This window comes from Akebia trifoliata, chromosome 1, assembly GCF_017979445.1.
Source record: "Akebia trifoliata isolate Shusen 1 chromosome 1, ASM1797944v1, whole genome shotgun sequence".
In the NCBI taxonomy this organism is placed as follows: Eukaryota; Viridiplantae; Streptophyta; class Magnoliopsida; order Ranunculales; family Lardizabalaceae; genus Akebia; species Akebia trifoliata.
The window spans coordinates 17,997,277-18,017,277 of NC_141375.1; the positions used below are offsets into that span (position 1 = coordinate 17,997,277).

The 20,001-nt window shown below is 36.2% G+C and overlaps 1 protein-coding gene across 1 annotated transcript in view; it reads left to right on the plus strand.

The window, feature by feature from the left end:
• The window catches only part of AIR9 (Outer arm dynein light chain 1 protein), a 96,192-nt gene that overhangs the window by 34,519 nt on the left and 41,672 nt on the right, over positions 1-20,001 (plus strand). The window contains exons 17-26 of the mRNA XM_086440338.1: positions 85-132; positions 1,753-1,937; positions 2,494-2,611; positions 10,522-10,649; positions 11,047-11,215; positions 12,495-12,613; positions 13,213-13,381; positions 13,552-13,636; positions 13,761-13,834; positions 13,938-14,057. Of these exons, the coding sequence (XP_086296464.1) occupies positions 85-132; positions 1,753-1,937; positions 2,494-2,611; positions 10,522-10,649; positions 11,047-11,215; positions 12,495-12,613; positions 13,213-13,381; positions 13,552-13,636; positions 13,761-13,834; positions 13,938-14,057 (1,215 nt within the window). The remainder of the gene's footprint in view (positions 1-84; positions 133-1,752; positions 1,938-2,493; positions 2,612-10,521; positions 10,650-11,046; positions 11,216-12,494; positions 12,614-13,212; positions 13,382-13,551; positions 13,637-13,760; positions 13,835-13,937; positions 14,058-20,001) is intronic.

The following is a 20,001-nucleotide window of genomic DNA, read 5'->3' on the forward strand; positions in this document are numbered from 1 at the left end:
TGCTTGGAGAAACCAATCATAATACTATTTTGTTGCATGGCAGTTACTATTGATTTAGTGTGGTTTTTTCTGTTTATTTTCCAGGGCAGGAAGGTGAATCTTCATCAATTTTGACTCCAATTGTAAAGCAAGGTACTTTTAGTTTGTGATATATTTCGGCATATGTAATAACTGATACACGCATCTGCTCAGAGTACCAGTAATAACACAATAAGATATCATTTGTATGGGGTTTCCCTTTTAGAGCTTCCAAGCGTATTTTGTGGGGCCTTCTACCTTTAGCCATCTGTAGGGGAATGTGGAAGGAAAGGATTTGACACACTTTCGAGGGAAAGGAGTTGCAGTTAGAGGAGCTTATTTTATCCATCTTGGGTTTGTTTTTTTTTTGGGGAAGGCTTTTAAGGAGTTTAAATGAATCTTTTTTGAGGATTTTGTTGTCAGGAGGGAGTACATTTGTAATTTTGAGGCGGACTAGGGGGTTTCTTCTTTTGATAAGTTTCTTGTCCTTTTGGGGTCATCTCGACACCGCTCTTTTTTCTTTAATAAATTTTAGCTTATTAAAAAAACACACACACAGACACACAATAAGATATCAATATCAATACCCTACTTGCACGAATAATTCACCTGAACAAGCTTCTGTTTCTCAAGCAGGGAAACTCAAATGCCTTACAGTCCATGTAACAATTTTCTCATTTCCTTGTGTTTTTTGGACATGTCATTGAATCTTTGTACCAAAGATTTGGGTTTGGCTGAATGAAGCCTGCTCCTCTATTCAATTTTGTTTTGTCTATTGTTATTGCAAGCATGGTTCAAAGTTTCTTTTTCTTTGGAATATTTTGGTGACACATTCTGATTTCGATCAAGGCTTGACTGTTTCGAATTGTCTCAGAATGTTTCATAATGTATTGGAATGTTTTGGTCATAAGTATTTGTATAACGCCTCGATAGTTAGTACAATTCTGCATGTCTTGTTTATTCTCATATATATAGGTACTACATTACTCTTTTTCCATTCATACAACTATCTTTTTAGTCTTCAAAATATTATTAACAGATACTCTTAAAAAGACTAGTGTGCTGGAAACTTGAAAGTTGAGGGGACCTTTTGTTTTTTTTTCTTTGGCGGGCCGCACGTGCCATCCAACCCGACACGTGCACAGTATTAAATAGTTTCTAAAGGGAAATGGAACACATTATTATCATGATATTTGATTGTTACCATGTATGCAAACATGTCCCAGTTTTCAGGAAACAAGGAGTTGTATTCTGCTATCTATATTCTATACCACTTTCTGTATCAGAAAACCATATTTTGGCATCTTAGATTGGTAGTTACTTGGTATCTTCAGCTTCCTCCTTGAATCTGTGACTACTGAGAAATTGATAATGGAATTATTAATGCTATTAAAAATCCAAATTCTGCTTTTGATTTTATCTTTGATTTACCTGACCTCTTTCTGATTGGAGGGATGCGATCGGTCTTTTAATGTACTGTAGTCCATACTTTAGGATACTTGTTTCATATACTCATTCATGTTGATTAGGGCACTTGTTTTTTCCTCCTAGATTTATTTTGCTTATGTTTCCTTCAACATTTTTTTGTCACAAGTCTCTTTAAATTTTCTCTCACTAAATTCTGTTTCTGAGAAAATTTGAGCTTTCATTCAGTTAGTAGTATTTATGCAATAATATTCTCAGTTGTCATATATCTGCTTTTCTATTCTGGACTTATCTCTATAAAAATTGCAGCACCCCCAAAAGTTACTAGTCTGAAGATAATTGGAGACTTAAGGGAGGGGAATAAAGTTACTGTAACTGCTATTGTTACTGGGGGAACTGAAGGATCTAGTAGAGTTCAGTGGTTCAAAACAAGTTCCTCGAAGTTGGTGGGTGAGAATAGTCTTGAGGCTCTAACCACATCCAAAATTTCAAAGGTGAAAAGCTTCAACAACTCGTTATGTGTCCATCAGTTGATATCGTACTTTATTGCAAACAACAATATTCTTGTTGCTGATATTCTCTATGCAACACTTTCCTTACTGAGTAAGATTTTAAGCCTTACTAAGGGTTGTTTTTCTCAAATGGACTACCATATTGGCAATCCAACACCATACCCCTCTAGATTTCATGGAAAAACTCATAAAACAAATAATTAAAAAAAAAAAATAAAAAATATTTTGGACTTGATCCAAGGTTTCGAAAATGGATGGCTATTGAGCTTCCACTTAACTCCCAAATTTAAAATTAAAATTCAATGGGGAAAAATAACTTTTTTTTTTTCTTTCAAAGTTCATAGAATTTTGTTGTTTACAACCCTGAAGAATCAGATAATGGTTTTTCTATGCCACAAGTTGAGCCCAAGGACCCTTAGTAAGGGTTAAGGGTTAATTCCTTATTGACTTAGTAAGGCTAGACTAACTCTTTTGGAAATGGTATGTTTTCTTATTCCGTTTAGACTATCATGTTGATTAAGCATTCTTCATTGCATAGGCTTTTCGCATACCCTTGGGAGCTGTTGGCCACTATATTGTCGCAAAGTTTACTCCTATGGCTCCAGATGGTGAATCTGGTGAACCATCATATATTATTTCTGAAAATGCAGTTGAAAGTAAGTGTTATTTTTTTTTTGTGTGCCAAATTTTGATGGTTCATGTTCTCCTTACCAATTGTTAAACATCATCAGATAGGTTCTTGTTATAAATATAGTTCTATTTTATTTATGTTTACGTCATATCTTTTTTTTTGTAACACTACTAACAGACTCAAGATTTGTAGTGAGATTAGGAACATGCAAAAAATTAGAAAAGGAAAACTATGACAAACCTTCATGGTTCCTTTACCGGCTATGGATGATAAGGAACCATCAGCTAGACAGACTTTGTCCTTGCTAGGATAAGGGCTCTAGGAATGAAAGAAAGAAGACATACCTGCTATGTTATATGAAGCTTCTGGAGATGAGGAAACATGATGAGCAGTGGTAGGGGTACCTGCGTGTGTGAAGGAAGATGTCATAGTTGAACCATCCAATAGAGTCCTCAAATGGATAATATCCTCTTGGGAGAATGGTGCATATACCACTGAAACCGATATCTCAGAATTCAGGGAATCATCTAGTATGTCAACATTGAAAGCATGATGAGTTGTGGAAGATCGACTCTTAGGCTGAAATGAATCTGGATGACCTATCAAGTCCCCACACTTTGTTTGAATATGCCCAAATTTGCCGCAATGGTCATACTTCGGCCTCTCTATGCTATTGGGTGCTCGAGTGGATTTACCAAACTTCTTCGCTCCTGAAGCTTGTCCTTCTCCCTATCTAGTAGTTGCCATGACATATCTATCACTTATAGGAATATCTAGCTATCCCATAGCCAAGCATCGACTATCCTCACTTGAACATAAGAGTACACAATGTTCAAAGGAGGTAAAAGATCTCTGTTCAGAATTTGAACTCAAACCATCTCAAACTCAGGATTCAGATTGACGAGAAATTGGAATGTATGACGTGTCTCAACATATTTGTTAGACTGTGCACAATCTTTAGAGCTTTCCCAATTGAAGGGTAAATAGTGATTGCGCTCTTCCCATATGTTGCGCAATTAAGAGAAGTAGCCTGACAATGTCTTCTCCCCCTTTTTGAAATGTGATATATTCTTTTCCAACTGATAGATTGTAGCATTGTTTTGAGCTTGAGAATAAGTTTGAGTCACTGATGTCCAAATTTGTTGTATTGTCTTCAAGAAAAGATATCCTCTACTAATATGAGGTTGCATTGAATGCAACGACCAAGATATAACTAAGGCGTTCTCAACATCCCATTGTTCGTACATAGGATCTAAGATATTAGGTTGTCTCTCTTTTCCATTCAAATAACTCGCTTTTCATCTTTCATGGATGACTAGTTTAGTAGTCTAAGCCCACTCCTGGTAGTTTGTGCCATTGAGTTTGTCACGCCCCAAAAACTCAACCCGAATCCTCATGATTCCCAAGTTGAATCCAGAGGCATGATATAAAACCCATATCATGATAATCAATTCATAAACGTAAACAACAAATAATATAACTATATGTCATACCTGATCATTGCTCAACAGAACATATACGTATCCTCAAACATCAGAACACTTGACATATATACATAAAACAATAATGACATAATATGGTTTTCATAATTACATAACAAAAACGACAACTAAAGACTTAAACCTAACTCTAGTTGAAGACTTATTACTAGTAATACCCATGCTCCACTCCTGGAAGCTTGGATTGATCATCTATAAGGCTCTGGCACTGAGCCTCCTCAGAAGGATCACCTAAACCAGGTGTGCTTGAAATTTGTGATGTCGTAGGGGTGAGTAACAGGGGAGTTACCCAGTAGGGGAATCTTATAATTCTAAATAACATGCAGTTTAAACATTCTAAGAATTCATAAATCATGCATATTTGATATTCAACACATAATTGAAAATAATTGAAGACCGATATCATAAAATCTAGTAGGAAATTGAAACACTTAAAATCTAACGAAACAATTGTTCATAATATAACATCAAATAATAGAGTATTATAATAGAGAGTTGAGGGTCACGACTGATGTGAACATCTCAGTCAAAATACGATTATTCCAATACTTCACCAGTGTGGAACCCCACCGTTAGTTCTTGATTCTATGGCCAGCCTCTGCCATAATTTAGGTAACTGTTTTCCGGCTCAGGTTGGCCGTTGACCAAGGCCTTAAGAAACGGGCCAAATCAAGTAGGTCATTCTTTCTTGACTACTCTAGACTATTAATGATCATTAACTAACCATCTTCATCTATGCCAATCTGGCGTGCTTGTGATCTTTGATATTCTCTATCAATCATATAACTATCTACATCTTGTTCTCTATTAAAGATAGAAAAGAAATTCCCGGATTCTTGTTGTGATGTTGTGTTCTTATGCATCCCATAATACATAATAACTTAAACAACGCAACTGTTATCCTAGAATAACACATCATTCCGGAAATGTCACAACATGTTATTTTTTATAGGTTTTCACAATCTCTTTAATAAATCACTAAAATACTACGTATAAGTATTTATTTTCTTTTCAAAACGTAATAAAAGTAAAACATACACGTGTTTTAAATACCCAGTCCACTCTTAAATGTACAGTCTCATCTCTCTTTTCTTTTTCTTTCTTTCGTGTCTTAAACAGTCTATGACTGAAGCATCACTTCATCTTTTCTCTCATTTTCGTGTCTTATACGGCATACGCCGAAGCATCTTACTAATTGGGTATTTTAAAAGCACGACATTCAATTGAGAATTCGTTCTCATATTTATTTTAATAAATTACTTTTCTACACAACTTTTTAATTAGAAACATTTTTTGGAAATGTTTCACTAAAATGATTAAAGTAAACTGTCCACCAGTATAACTTATTCAAAAATTATGTATGTTTATAAAAAAAATGTGAACAAAATATATGTATTGTGTGTAAAAAAAACAGCAACTTATATAGTTGCTGTATTTTCTTTTTGACAATATTAGATAAAAACAGCAACTTTCATAGTTGCTGTATTTTATATTTAACACGTATAAATATGTATAACGTACGTATAAAACACATATAACGTACGTATAAAGCAATAATTTTTTTTTATATCCTTTCTAGCATACATATTGTCAATTTAATACAAAAAAACAGCAACTTTCATAGTAGCTGTATTTTGTTTTTAGCATGTATATTTAAGTATAAAACATGTATAAAGTATATGCATGTTGTAAAAAAATTTACAAAACAACTTTAGCATTAAAATTACTAAATCAGAATTGTTTTAAAAACAAAACAAATTCTATTTTTTACAACTATAAAATCAGCAATATATATATTTTGTCAAATTACTAAAACTATTATAAAGAGTTGTAAGGGCCTACCTTCTTTTCTTTCTATTCCTTCTTTCTTTTCTCTTCTTTTTTTTTTTTTTTTTCTTTTCTTTTCTTTCTTTGTGTAAAGAAAATGAAACAACAAACAAAAAAAAATCAGCTAATATCTTATTTTATATTTTCAAAAAAAATATCTAGATATTATAAAAATTCTAATTCTTTTAGAATTTCTTAAAAGATCTTAGTCAAAGTTATTTGACTAGTCAACAATAATTGACTTGACTTGACTTGAGTCAATAATGGTTGACTCAGTCAACCTTAGTTGACTTGGTCAACTTTTTTTTAAAAAACATTATAGAGTTTGACTGTGGTGATCTGGAGGTTTGGATTTTCGTCTGTGATTTATGAGGAGCCAAACCCATTATTGGTAGATTGTCTTGTAATTACTTCTGACATTACTGCAAAGAAATAATACTACTCACAAAAAATCCAGATCAAACGAGAGATTACTTGGAAACACTAATGAACTACTGACAACATGAGATTAGAATCTATCTCTGCAATCCTGATGAAAGAAAAAAATCTGACTCACCTAGAGGTTATTACAACCATGACATAGGCTGTAATAGCCAATCAAGTGTGAAGAATGACCCAATGGAGATCCACAAAACCCTACTAGGTTGGATGAAGAACCCATAAGAGGTTTTGAAGGGAAGCGATGGACCTAGGATAGTCTGTGGGAGGTGGCAACAACCCTAGGTGGCAGCCCTAGGAGGCGGTGAAGTGGTGTTACAACCCTTAGATGGTTGCTGCTGATGTGTGGTAGTCCCTAGATTGTTGTTGCTTATGGAAACAAGCCCTAGATGGTGTTTGGGTGGTTGGCGACAACCGTAGTTAGGTGTGCGAAGGCCCTAGGGTTGTAAAAAGGTGGAGATTGAACTCTTGTAACTCTCCTTGAGTGATTACAAAATTTCTCTACTTGTTTCAGAACTCTCTTTGATCTTCTTAGTCGTCACCAAAGCTCTGATACCATGTAGAAAGTGATTTAGGGTTTAAAGAAGATAAAGAGATAAAAGAATAGAAGAAGAAATTCTAGAGAAAAGTTATGTTTATTATTTCTTCTTTCCTATTTTTATAAGTTACATGATAAATAGGAAAAGACGAAGAAGGGCATGACATAAACATAAATGAAAAATAACTATATTTAATAACCATAAGATTCCTCATTTCGGGGTAAATAGTATATTTATAGAGCAAAGTAGTGGAGGGTGATTACATATAGTCATCGAGGCTTAAAACCTTGTTTTATTTTGTTGTTTTAGTTTTTCAAAAAACCAAAATGGGACTAAAAAGCAGTCACTTTAATAAATAAAAACAACTTTTTTTTATAAATAGTCAACCCACTTTTTTTTTGATCGATAAAGATGAATTTATTAAGAGAAAGAAACTGGGGGGGGGGGGTCGAGGGACCAACCCAAAACAAAGAAGAGAAAAAGAAGAAAAAAAGCAAACAACAACAAAAGCAAAGACAAAAGACTCTCACGCCAACAAACAAACCCTATCCCATCTCACAACAAAATCTTCAAAGAAAATCCCTTTAAACTCCTTATAAAGTTTACTCCAAGAGAATAGAAACTCCAAATTAGAAAGAACTAATTCTTCCACCGAAGCCTCTTTTCCCTCGATAATTCGAAGACTGCGATGTTTCCAAATTCCCCAACAAGCTGCGAAAAGAACCAATTACTAAAGAATCCGTTTAGAAGACAAGAAAGACCCTCCCCAAGATAGCCAAGACTCCAAAGCCGACTTAACTGATCTGGGAAAGCAACCCACGATGCCAAACAAAGATAAGAAATGCGACCAAATATGTTGAGCCACCTAACAATGCATGAATAAATGATCCATCGATTCTGCCTGAGAACCACACAAACTACACTTATTCAGCGATATGAAGCTCCTTTTAATCAACTGATCTATAGTAGCGAGTCTCCCTAAAGTCGCAATCTAAAGAAAAGTCGAGATTTTCAGAGGAATTTTACCACCCCAAACTAAAGAGCAAGGAAAATACGTTACTGAACTAGGAGCAATACCCTCATACAAAGACTTCATAGTAAATTTCCCAACCCTAGTACCTTCCCACACTCTCTGATCTTCCGAGGAACTCTCCATACTACTGCTCTCCACCAAAGAAGTTAGCTTCTCAAGATTATCCACCTCTCAATCATTAAAAGATTTTCTAAATCCAAAATCCCAATTAGTGACTCCGCTATATAAACTTCTAAAACACGAGATAACTTGATTCTTTTTCAGCGACAAAACATAAAGATTCGGAAAAAGGTCCTTCAATGGGCCATTCTCATACCACCAATCCTCCCGAAATCCCACCTTACTCTCCCTTCCCACCTTACACTTCACTTTTTTCTTCAAATGTGGAAGACGTCTAAGGATATCTTTTCACACCCCACAACCCAACGCCCTTGTAGCCGGTTCACGCTCCCATCCATTCTCATTCACCCCATATTTATCCACAATTACTTTCCTCGAAAGACTCTCCCTTCTCCCCAAACATCCATAGCCACTTTCCTAACAGAGCTAAATAGATATAACTAAACTTCCGAAAACCCAAACCCCCACTCCTCTTAGGCAAGCATAACTTGTTCCAACTCACCCAATGATGTTTTCTTACGCCCTCTTTACCATGCCACAAGAAGTCCCTACAGATTCTATCTAATTGCACTTCCACATTCCTAGGCAGTGAAAATAAGGAGAAAGTATAACCCACTTTTTCACATTGGTACACATTCAAGATGTTCTAAAGCATTCTGCAACAAACATAGGTACCTTGAGACATTGTATTTGATGCTTATATAATGTTGAAAAATTATGTTTTATTTGATTAAATAAATTCTACGAGTTATAAGATTTGTTTAATGCTTAATATATTGTCGAATACCGGCATGTTTTGAGAAACGTTTTGAAACACATTGAACACCAAGTTAATTGGACATATGACAATCATTCTGGCACGTAGGGTGGTGGGGATGTTTCGGATGAATCAATCCCAAGTTGAACAAAACTTTGAATTTTTTTTGTTAGTCGTTATAGCAGTTGAAAATTCTGCTAGCCTTGAAAATAATACATTTTTTTGCAAATGATGGAAGTGTTGTGGGAATGACAAAAATATCATAGAACTATTATTTTTGTTTTTTGATAGGCAAATAAAATTTTATTAATAAAAGAAGGGAACTTGAGACGACCAATTCAAGGGAACAAATCAGAAAAACACGACACCACCTCCAAATTACACACCTACCCCTTCCTTATAAATTCTCTAAAAGCTTTACACCAAAAAAATAAAGAAGGACAAAACAGACAAGATAATATCATGAATAGGGAGTTCCCTGTTCTCGAAGATGTGTCTATTTCTCTCCTTCCAAACTCCCCAACAAATGATAGAAGGCATTAAACTCCAAAGGATGTGTTTAGAAGCCGAGAACAAAGACCCCCAAACCGACCGAAAGTGTAAAGGATGACCACACCAAAGCTGGGAAACAACCCCTCAAGCCAAAAAGATCAATAAAATTCCCCCAAACCAACTGAGCAACCGGGCAATTAAGCAATAAGCGATCCGTCAACTTCTGCATTCTTCTTGGACATGCAATAGTTTGGCCCTTGGAATCCCCTCTTGATAATTTAATCCAAAGTAGATACTTTACCCAAAGCACTCGCCCAAGAAAAACAGAGACCTTGAAAGGCACCTTTGCTTCCCAGACAATAGAAGCCGGAAAATCCCCTGGCAGGAGTAGGTAGCCTGCCAAATACATCGATCTAACTGAAAAGGTCCCATTCCCCTGGCAGGAGTAGGTAGCCTGCCTATCCTCAGCATTCCCAAAGGTAGGGACCAACTCTAAAACCTCCAGCAAACACCCCACACTTCCAAGGTCCATGTTGTTAAATCATGGAACATTTTTCTTAAGCTGGGTTCATGGCCCAGACAACTAATGATGCCATTGTGGCCTAGCAATATCTTCTCTGTTGTCCTTGAAGCTTCCAATCATTTTAAGCCTCCTCTATTGAGGTGGATTCCTTTATTTGACCATCATCTACAGCATGAAACCTTGAAGTAATTTTGGGAGTTGGCTTTTTGTAAGTTGCATAAAAAAAATAGCTTGCATCTGTATTGGTTAAGAATCACATTCTACTGGTCTCTCATACATCATTAAGAAGTTGACTTGAAAATTATTACCAACAAATTGTTGACTGGTTCTGCTTTTCCATCTAATAGGGTTCTTATGATCTTTTTTTCTAGTCACAGAAATGCATAGACCACCCACACTCGCACCTACAATTTTGATGATTTTCTTTCACTGTTATATTTGGTATATTTTATTGTGCTTTTATGGACCCCATTTTTAGCCGATTGAATGGATTTCTAGAGTTCCAGTTAATATGTGATTATTATTTTTTTTCTTACTAATAATTTTACTGAAATCTTATTTTCATTAATAAATACATAACTTTATAGGTTTTCTTATGGACTTAAATTTTCTCTCAACTGACGAACTTCTAGGGTTCCATAATATGTGATTCGTTTCTTCTTTGCACTATGCCTGTTTATTTGACTAATCATCTAACATCTTTGCAGCTCTTCCCCCAAGCCTAAATTTTTTATCTATTACTGGCGATTACTTAGAGGGTGAAATATTGACAGCATCATATGGATACATAGGTGGTCATGAAGGCAAAAGTCTCTATAATTGGTATCATCATGAGGTAATTATTTTTCATATTACATAGGGAGCTATGAATTGCTTCCTCCAATGTTGTATACTCTGAAAGGGGAAGGAATATCTGTCAAATGTGATGGTGCACAGATCCTTCAAATCACCCTAGTAAATTTGTGTCAACAAACATGACCCGCTTATCTGATCCATGTTGGGTATGGCTCTGCTGTACTCATATTATATTGAGAAGTTCAATTAATGAGAGAGCACTCCTAAACTTAAAATCAGTTTAGTCATTTTTTTATATAAAATTAAAGTATATATATTAAGAAGGTTGCATTTTGCAAGCTCTATTCCCAATCTGATGCTCTTGACCATTTTCATGTCAAAGAATTTGTCACAATGTTTTCATTCCATCTTATTTATGACTTATTGGTGATCCGCAGGTTGAAACTGATCCAGGTGCTTTAGTACCTGAGGCATCAGGGTATCTTCAGTTCTGTATAACCAAAGATGCTATTGGAAAGTTTATTTCTTTCAGATGTACTCCGGTACGTGATGATGGTACTGTGGGTGAGCCAAGAACTTCCTTTGGACAGGAGCGGGTTCGTCCTGGTGATTACATTTCCTTTCTTTATTATCATGATTGACAACTACAACAAAAGAAAAAAAAGAAAAAAAGAAAAAAAGAAAAAAAGAAAAAAAGAAAAAAAGAAAACAAGTTTCTTGTACCAACCATTTGGTGTTGGCAACATGAACCTTTATTCAATTAATCTCGAGTCATATGCTACATTTTCCTTGATGTTGTGAAATGTCGTAATGAATATAGAAGTAGGTATGAGCTTTTCCCATTTTTTTGTAGCTTGCTACTAGGGTTTTATAGAAAGGAAAAAAAGAAGAAGAGAGGAGCTAAGAGAGGAGGAGAAAAAAATAAGAGAAGATTGGAGAAAATAGTAGAAGGGGACATGAGTTTCTTGATCGCTACCACAATTCCCTCTCCTAATATTATTTTCTTGAAGATAAAATGCTTACATACCTCTGTTTAAGTAATAAAACCAGAAAACACCATTATACCCTAACAGGCTTATAAATATTAATAAATAAACATTAACTTCCCTCAAACTGTAGCATAGATATCATTTATTCCAAGCCTGGAACAAATTCTAAGGGATTTCTTCCATGTGCCTTGGTAAACATATTTACGAGTTGGTTCACATATGCCACATGAGGGGTAGATATCACGTTATGTTTCCTTTGACCTAAAATCCTATTTCTTGCATAAGGGTCTTCAACTGAATAAATTCACATGTTGTATGAGGCATAGCTTTATTTTCCTGTTCACCACTTGTTCTAGCAACTGACCCTTGTTTTTTTTATAGGCATTGTGAAATTTATAATGATATGGAAGGGATATAATCCCAGTTTGCACAAAGTATGAACAGAGAGGAGATCATGAGATGGATACCTTTGTTTTTTTTTTCCTCCATGGATAATAACCTCTCAATTACAAGTGAAGCTAGCATAGATATCCACGTTGAGTTCTTCTAGGATAGAGCACCAAAAAATATTACTATGAGCGGTTCTCCTCTATCACTTGGTCTTAGTTTCCACGCATATGCAACGATTATATTCTTTCCTTTTAAGCTTATGGTTCAATATATTACCAAGGGTGGTGAACCAAACAAAATATGCCGACAAACTTCAAAATTGTTGGTGGGCCATCATTGAATGGGATTAAGCAAGGTCCTCCTAGGCATGATCAAATGGATCCTGAGATTTTAAAAAAAAAAATCATATCTTAGATTTACCACTAAGCCTGAAGTCCCAAAGATAATTTTTGGGTTTTAAATGTTGTTCAATTTGTTTCTTATATGAAATTCAATTCAATGAATAGGTAGCCCCAAACTGCTTGCTCTACAAATATTGGGAAAGGCTATTGAAGGGACCACACTGCACATTGACAGAACATATTGGGGAGGGGAAGAAGGCGATTCAATTTTCCGTTGGTTTCTGGTATTACTATCAATCTTTATCTATAGCAGTAATGTTCTTTTGTAGTTGTCTTGTGAAGCTGTGATTTAGCTCGGGCTTGGCATATATTTTTTTAGCTATTGTTTCAGTAGTAAGTGGAGGAATATCATCTGGGTGTTGTAACAATTAGCTTTCTAGAATATCAAAATTGTCTGTACAGTGTAGATTACCTGCGTAAGCCTTTTCTATGTTTTTTTTTTTTTTTTGTAATTTTGATATATGGGGTTTCGGTCAGTTTCTTTTTTACATCCCATTTTCACCGTATTTGGGCTTTGTTAGGCTTGTTGCGATAAAATCTTTTTTATTGGTAAAAAATAGATAGCTTTGCTTTTTTAAATATTTTCCTCAATGTATGGGATGGTTTCTATTTGTTATTTTTTTTTTCCTGATAGATCAACAGAAATTTATTGAAGAAAAATGGAGGTTGGGAAGACCTATTGAAACATAAAAGGATACAATCATGACCTACCTAACTTGGAACAAATGAAGTCCCACCTATAGAACACCCCTTCGATTTTCTACCATATGATTGATGTCTAAATGTCTCATTGAATTAACGTGATTCACACCCTGTTTTGCAGACTGGTTCCGATGGATCACAAAGTGAAATCAAAGGTGCCACCTCTGCATCATATACCTTATCAAATAATGATATTGGCTTCTTTGTTTCTGTTTCGTGTGAGCCGGTAAGAAGTGATTCGGCCCGTGGTGCTATTGTTCTTTCTGAACAAATTGGTCCCATTATACCTGGTAAGCTGTTGACAAATGTTTATGAATTATGAACTTCAGTTTCTAAATAAATACCACAAAGGTATTTCTACCCTTCCAATGAGTTCCTACAATACTTTTCTTTCTCCATGAATGATTGTATTTTATGATGTTAAACCTTTCCCCCCTAAACATATGCATCAATAATGTAGGCCCACCAATTTGTCAGTCTCTCGAATTACATGGATCAATGATGGAAGGAGAGCGTCTAAGCTTTGTCACCAGATACAGTGGAGGGTGAGATTGTCTCTATCTCTAACAGCTTTTCGGAGTCATATTTTACCTCTGACCTTTACTTTTGATTCCGGCGCACTTGTGCCTGAGCCTGAGTCATGAACTTCTACTTTTGTTTACCATCCAGTGAAAGAGGAAACTGTTCCCATGAATGGTTTAGGTTGAGCAGTAACGGTGTCAAGGACCGACTAAGTGTTGATGGTTAGTATCTTTAGCTCGCCATGTGCTTCTTACAAGCTTTTCTCATAAGAAACAAATACAACTAGTAAGGTTTAATAATTATTTTAGTTTATTCTCTTGGCAGAGTATCTTGATTTAACCGTGGAGGATGTAGGTAGTATCATAGAGATTGTTTACACGCCTGTGCGGCAAGATGGACTAAAAGGGACCCCCAAGCGTGTAGTCTCAGATGTGATTGCTCCTGGTAATATCTTTCTGAAAGAAATATTTCATATTTTGGAATAATGATCAATTTGTTCTTAACTCCGCCGATCAAAGAGAAAAAAGATTTCCTAACTTGAACAAACTTGCCATGTTTTTTTATCCTTTTGGAATGATGGAATTGAGCTTTACATCTGCTTTTTTTCTTTCTTCATGATACATACAATTCCTTTTTCAAAAAAAAAAAAAAAGCATATGTAGCTAGCATCATTTAAGATCAAATAGAGTGCTAATAAATCTTATATAAATTGCTGGTATCAAGGTTTAAAATCTCATCTCGAGGCACTGTTTTTTCCCATTTTGAGACAATCCGAATTGTAGGTTGTTTTCCATTGGTCTTGGCCGAAACCGGAATATCTCGGCCAATACATTCTGAAATGATATGAAACTAACCATGGCTGATATGATACATAATGACCTATTAAAAAATCCGAGACATTGTGAAACGATACGAAATTCAATGAATTCCAAACATATCAATTCAATTATCTTTTCTTTCTTAATTACTTTTTTAGCTTTATGCTTTATTTTCTTCCAAGCCATTGCTTGTTTATCAATTGAATCTATTGGTTCAAATTGATTTTATGTGTTCCATTGAACACAAACCCTCAATTTCTTTCTAATCTATTGATTCACACACTTCCGCTATATTAAGTGGTATTAGAAACTTGATTGAGATCCACCACATGGCTGAAAGCAACAATTTCGTCACCATGGAGCAACTAGATGAACGATTGGATCAAAGATTTCAAGAACTTGAAGATCGCTTAATAACCGAGATGCAAGACATGATCTTGACTACTTTTAACAAGCATAATGGTAATGGAAAGGAAGGAGAAGATCATCCTAGGCAATCAGAGAGTTCTCCACTAATTTTTAGCCATGAGGTGACCCTTGACCTGTTAGAAAGGGCTGATGAGGATTACCAAGGAATCCAAGTCAGAACCTTTCCTGATTTTGTGTAATCCAAATCAGAACCTTTCCTGATTTTGTGTTATTTATTTCCTTGGTTAGGCTATGATTTAGTTTCCTATTTTGTTTAGGCTAATTTAGTGGGTTAGTTTCCTAGAATAGCTCCTAGATTGATTCAGTTTCCTATAACAGCTCCTAGATTGATTCTTAGAAGCTGTATATAATTGTACAGATTGTTTCAATAAAAATCTGAACAGAAATTTTCCAAACTTTTATTTCTGTTTTCATGGTATCAGAGCTGTGCGTTCCTACCGGCTAAAATTCCAGTTTTTTTTTTTCTGATCGAAGCAAAAATCGATTATCGTCATCAAACATGTCAGGCAATTGTCCACAAACAGCAACAGAGAAGTATTCTAATGCCTCTCCAGATGTTAGCCATTCTCTACAGATTACTCAACACAAATTAAACGGGTCAAACTTCCGTGAATGGTTTCAATCTGTGTTGTTAGTAATTCGAGGGAAAGGAAAAGTGGGCTACCTAACTGGTGAAATTCCTCCTCCGACAAGCAGTGATGCAAGTTACAAGACATGGGATGCTGAAAATTCCATTGTCATGGCATGGTTAATAAATTCCATGGAACCTCGCATAGGACGCACCTATCTGTTTTACAAGACTGCACACGAAATATGGAAGGCTGTTCAGGAGATGTACTCAGATCTTGAAAACACGTCTCAATGTTTTGAAATTCGTTCTGTTTTGCGAAACATAAGGCAGGGATCAATGTCGGTAACAGAGTATTACAATCGGCTGATTGATCTCTGGCAAGAAATGGATTTGTTTTACACAATTCCATGGAAGTGTGCTGATGATGGAATACTGTATAATCAAGTCCTTGAGAAAGATCGAGTATTTGATTTTCTCCAAGGACTCAATAAAGACTTGGATGAAGTACGAGGTCGTATTCTTGGAATGAAACCCCTTCCTTCTCTCCGTGAGGTGTTCTCTGAGGTCCGACGAGAAGAAAGCAGGAGAAAAGTAATGTTGAACTCATCCCTTGGAATCCCAGAGGAACAATCTCAAGGATCTGCACTTGCATCTACTCGGTCTCATCCTCAGAAGCAAAAAGAACACCGTTTATGGTGTGAGTACTGCAAAAAGCCATATCACACGAAGGAGACCTGCTGGGACATTCATGGAAAACCTCGGGATTGGAAGCCACGAAATCAGAGGAAAGACAACCCTACAGCCTGTGTAGCTGAATCTGTTGAGAAAAAAAATCCTAGCACTGCAGCTTTTACTCCGGAACAAATGGAGATTTTGAGGTCCCTTCTTCACCAACAACAAATTTCTGAGGTATCAAGCTCTACATCTAAAGCAGCAATTGCACAACGAGGTAATATCTCCTCATCTCTGTTATCACAGAAAGATGATCTAAATGATTGGATTGTTGACACCGGTGCATCAGATCATATGACGGGGCTTCATACAGTCTTATTGAATTATAAAAAATGTGATGGTGAGATAAAAGTCTCGGTGGCAAATGGGAATACACTACTTGTGGCTGGAGTTGGAGATGTTTTCTGCCAAGGACTTTATTTGAAATCTGTCCTATATGTTCCAAGTTTAAGATACAATCTCCTTTCTGTTAGTAAGTTAACTAAAGATCAAAATTGTAAAGTAACTTTTCTCTGTGATCGTTGTGTTTTTCAGGATCCGTCTTCGGGGAAGATGATTGGCAATGCTGAAGAACGACATGGTCTCTACTATCTTTTTGATTCTTCTCCAAGGTTAAACCCACATATGTCTCTTGCTGCTTCTACTTCGTTAAATTCAGATGTAATTTTATGGCATAAACGCTTAGGACATCCTAGTTTTCCATATATGAAACATCTGTATCCAAAACTATTTCTTAATAAAGATCTCTCTTCGTTCCATTGTGAGTCATGTATTCTTGCAAAACAGTCCCGGAAAAATTATCCTGTTCACAATTACAAATCTTCAAAACCATTCCATATAGTTCATAGTGATATCTGGGGAGCAACAAGGATTGTAGATTTAACAGGCAAGAGATGGTTCATCACCTTCATAGATGACCATACTCGTGTCTGTTGGGTCTTCCTTTTGAAAAACAAATCTGATGCTGGGCATGTGTTTCAACAGTTCCATAAAATGATAAAGAATGTGTTTCAATGCAACATTCACATACTCCGCACAGACAATGGAGGAGAGTATTTCTCCCAGATTCTAGGAGACTACCTCATTGAGAATGGCATATTTCATCAAAGCTCATGTACATCAACCCCACAACAGAATGGGGTTGCAGAGAGAAAAAATCGCCATCTGCTGGAAGTAGCACGATCACTCATGTTTGCTAGTGCAGTTCCACATCATTTTTGGGGTGACTCTATATTAACTGCTGCATATCTGATCAATAGACTTCCATCAAAACCCCTAAAATTCCGTACACCAGTTAGTTGTCTCCAAAAAGAATTCTCTCATATCCGTTTAATCAACTCACTCCCACCAAAAATATTTGGGTGTTCTGTGTTTGTTCATAACACCAGTCCTACTCGGGGAAAACTTGATCCAAAGGCCATCAAATGTATATTCATAGGATATTCTCCCACTAAAAAAGGGTATAAATGTTACAATCCTATCACAAAAAGATTCTATGTGTCTTATGATGTCACATTCCTAGAAGATAAATCATTCTATTCCCACGATTGTCCTCAGGGGGATAACTTAAATGAAGACAATCATTGGGATCCTTCAATCTCACTTCCTGTGTCTTTGTCCCACTCTCCATCATTGCCTACGTTATCATCCTCTGAGTCTCCTCCATTACCCTCACAAGATATAACCTCAAGTATTGGTCAAGGGGGAGAATCAATCCAACAACAAGGTGAACTACTTGTTTACTCAAGGAGACCCCGTGTTACTCAGCATACTCAGTCATCAGAACTTTTGGCGGATCCACCACAAGATTCACAGAGAAGAGCTATTACAATAGATGATCTGGATGTTCCCATTGCTATCAGAAAAGGAGTAAGATCTTGTACTCAACACCCAATTTCAAATCATTTGTCATATTGTCGTTTATCTAACACTCACAGGGCATTCGTATCTCAACTTGATAATGTAACAATTCCAACAAATATATGTGATGCCTTGAGAGATTCAAAATGGAAAGCGGCAGTTTTGGAAGAAATGAAGGCACTACATGACAATGATACGTGGGAAGTTGTAAATATGCCTGAAGGGAAGAAGTTAGTGGGTTGTAAGTGGATTTTTACTGTGAAAGTAGGCTTGGAAGGGAAGATAGAGAGATACAAGGCGCGTTTGGTTGCTCAAGGGTACACGCAAACATATGGGCTTGATTACAAAGAAACTTTTGCACCAGTTGCAAAATTGAACTCTATACGGGTTCTCTTGTCCATGGCAGCCAACTTAGATTGGGAATTGCACCAAATGGACGTCTCAAATGCTTTCCTAAATGGAACTCTTAAAGAAGAAGTCTACATGAAGTTGCCTCCTGGCTTCGAAGACAAAGAAAAACCGAGATCAGTGTGTAAACTGAAGAAGTCTCTGTATGGTTTAAAACAATCCCCTAGGGCATGGTTCACTCGATTCAGCACGGTTATGAAAAGTTTTGGGTACACACAAGGGCAGGCAGACCACACCCTATTCATAAAACAGTCAAAGGATGGAAGAAAATCAATCCTGATTGTATATGTTGATGATATGGTGATCACAGGAGATGACAATGACGAGATTGAAAACCTTAAGGGTCTATTACAGACTGAGTTCAAGGTTAAAGATCTTGGAAAACTTCAATATTTCCTAGGAATGGAGATTGCCAGAAGCAAAACTGGTATTTTCATTTCTCAAAGGAAATACATCCTAGATCTATTGAAGGAAACCGGGAAGCTTGGTTGTCGTCCAGCTAACACTCCTCTGGAGAAGAATTGGAAGCATAAGATTTCTGAGAATGATCCTCCAGCTAACAAAGAGAGATATCAACGTCTCGTGGGAAAACTAATCTATCTATCACTTACTAGGCCTGACATTACCTATAGTGTTAGCATAGTTAGTCAGTTTATGCATGCTCCTACCTTGAGACATCAAAATGCTGTTGATCAGATTCTTAGATATTTGAAAGGAACTCCTGGCAAGGGTATATTATTCAGAAAGAGTGATAATCGGTCGATTGAAGGATTTGCAGATGCTGATTGGGCTGGTTCAGTTGAGGACAGCAAGTCAACCACTGGATACTGTACAAAGCTTTGGGGGAATGTTGTTACATGGCGAAGTAAGAAGCAAACTGTTGTGTCAAGGAGTAGTGCAGAAGCAGAATACAGGGCAATTGCACAAGGGATTTGTGAGTTAATCTGGATTGAACGACTATTGTCAGACTTAAATGTTCAAATTGATGGTCCAATAAAACTATACAGTGACAGTAAGTCAGCAATAGCAATTGTTCATAACCCTATTCAACATGATCGGATGAAACATGTTCGCATCGACAAAAATTTCATCAAATCCGAGATTGAAAGTGGAAAAATCAGTTTGTCCTATGTGCCATCTGAATCACAGGAAGCAGATATCCTCACAAAACCTTTACTTAGGGTCGGGTTTGAGATAAATGTATCCAAGCTGGGAATGATTGATATACATTCACCAGCTTGAGGGGGAGTGTTAGAAAGGGCTGATGAGGATTACCAAGGAATCCAAGTCAGAACCTTTCCTGATTTTGTGTAATCCAAATCAGAACCTTTCCTGATTTTGTGTTATTTATTTCCTTGGTTAGGCTATGATTTAGTTTCCTATTTTGTTTAGGCTAATTTAGTGGGTTAGTTTCCTAGAATAGCTCCTAGATTGATTCAGTTTCCTATAACAGCTCCTAGATTGATTCTTAGAAGCTGTATATAATTGTACAGATTGTTTCAATAAAAATCTGAACAGAAATTTTCCAAACTTTTATTTCTGTTTTCATGACCAACACCCTCTTGCTGCT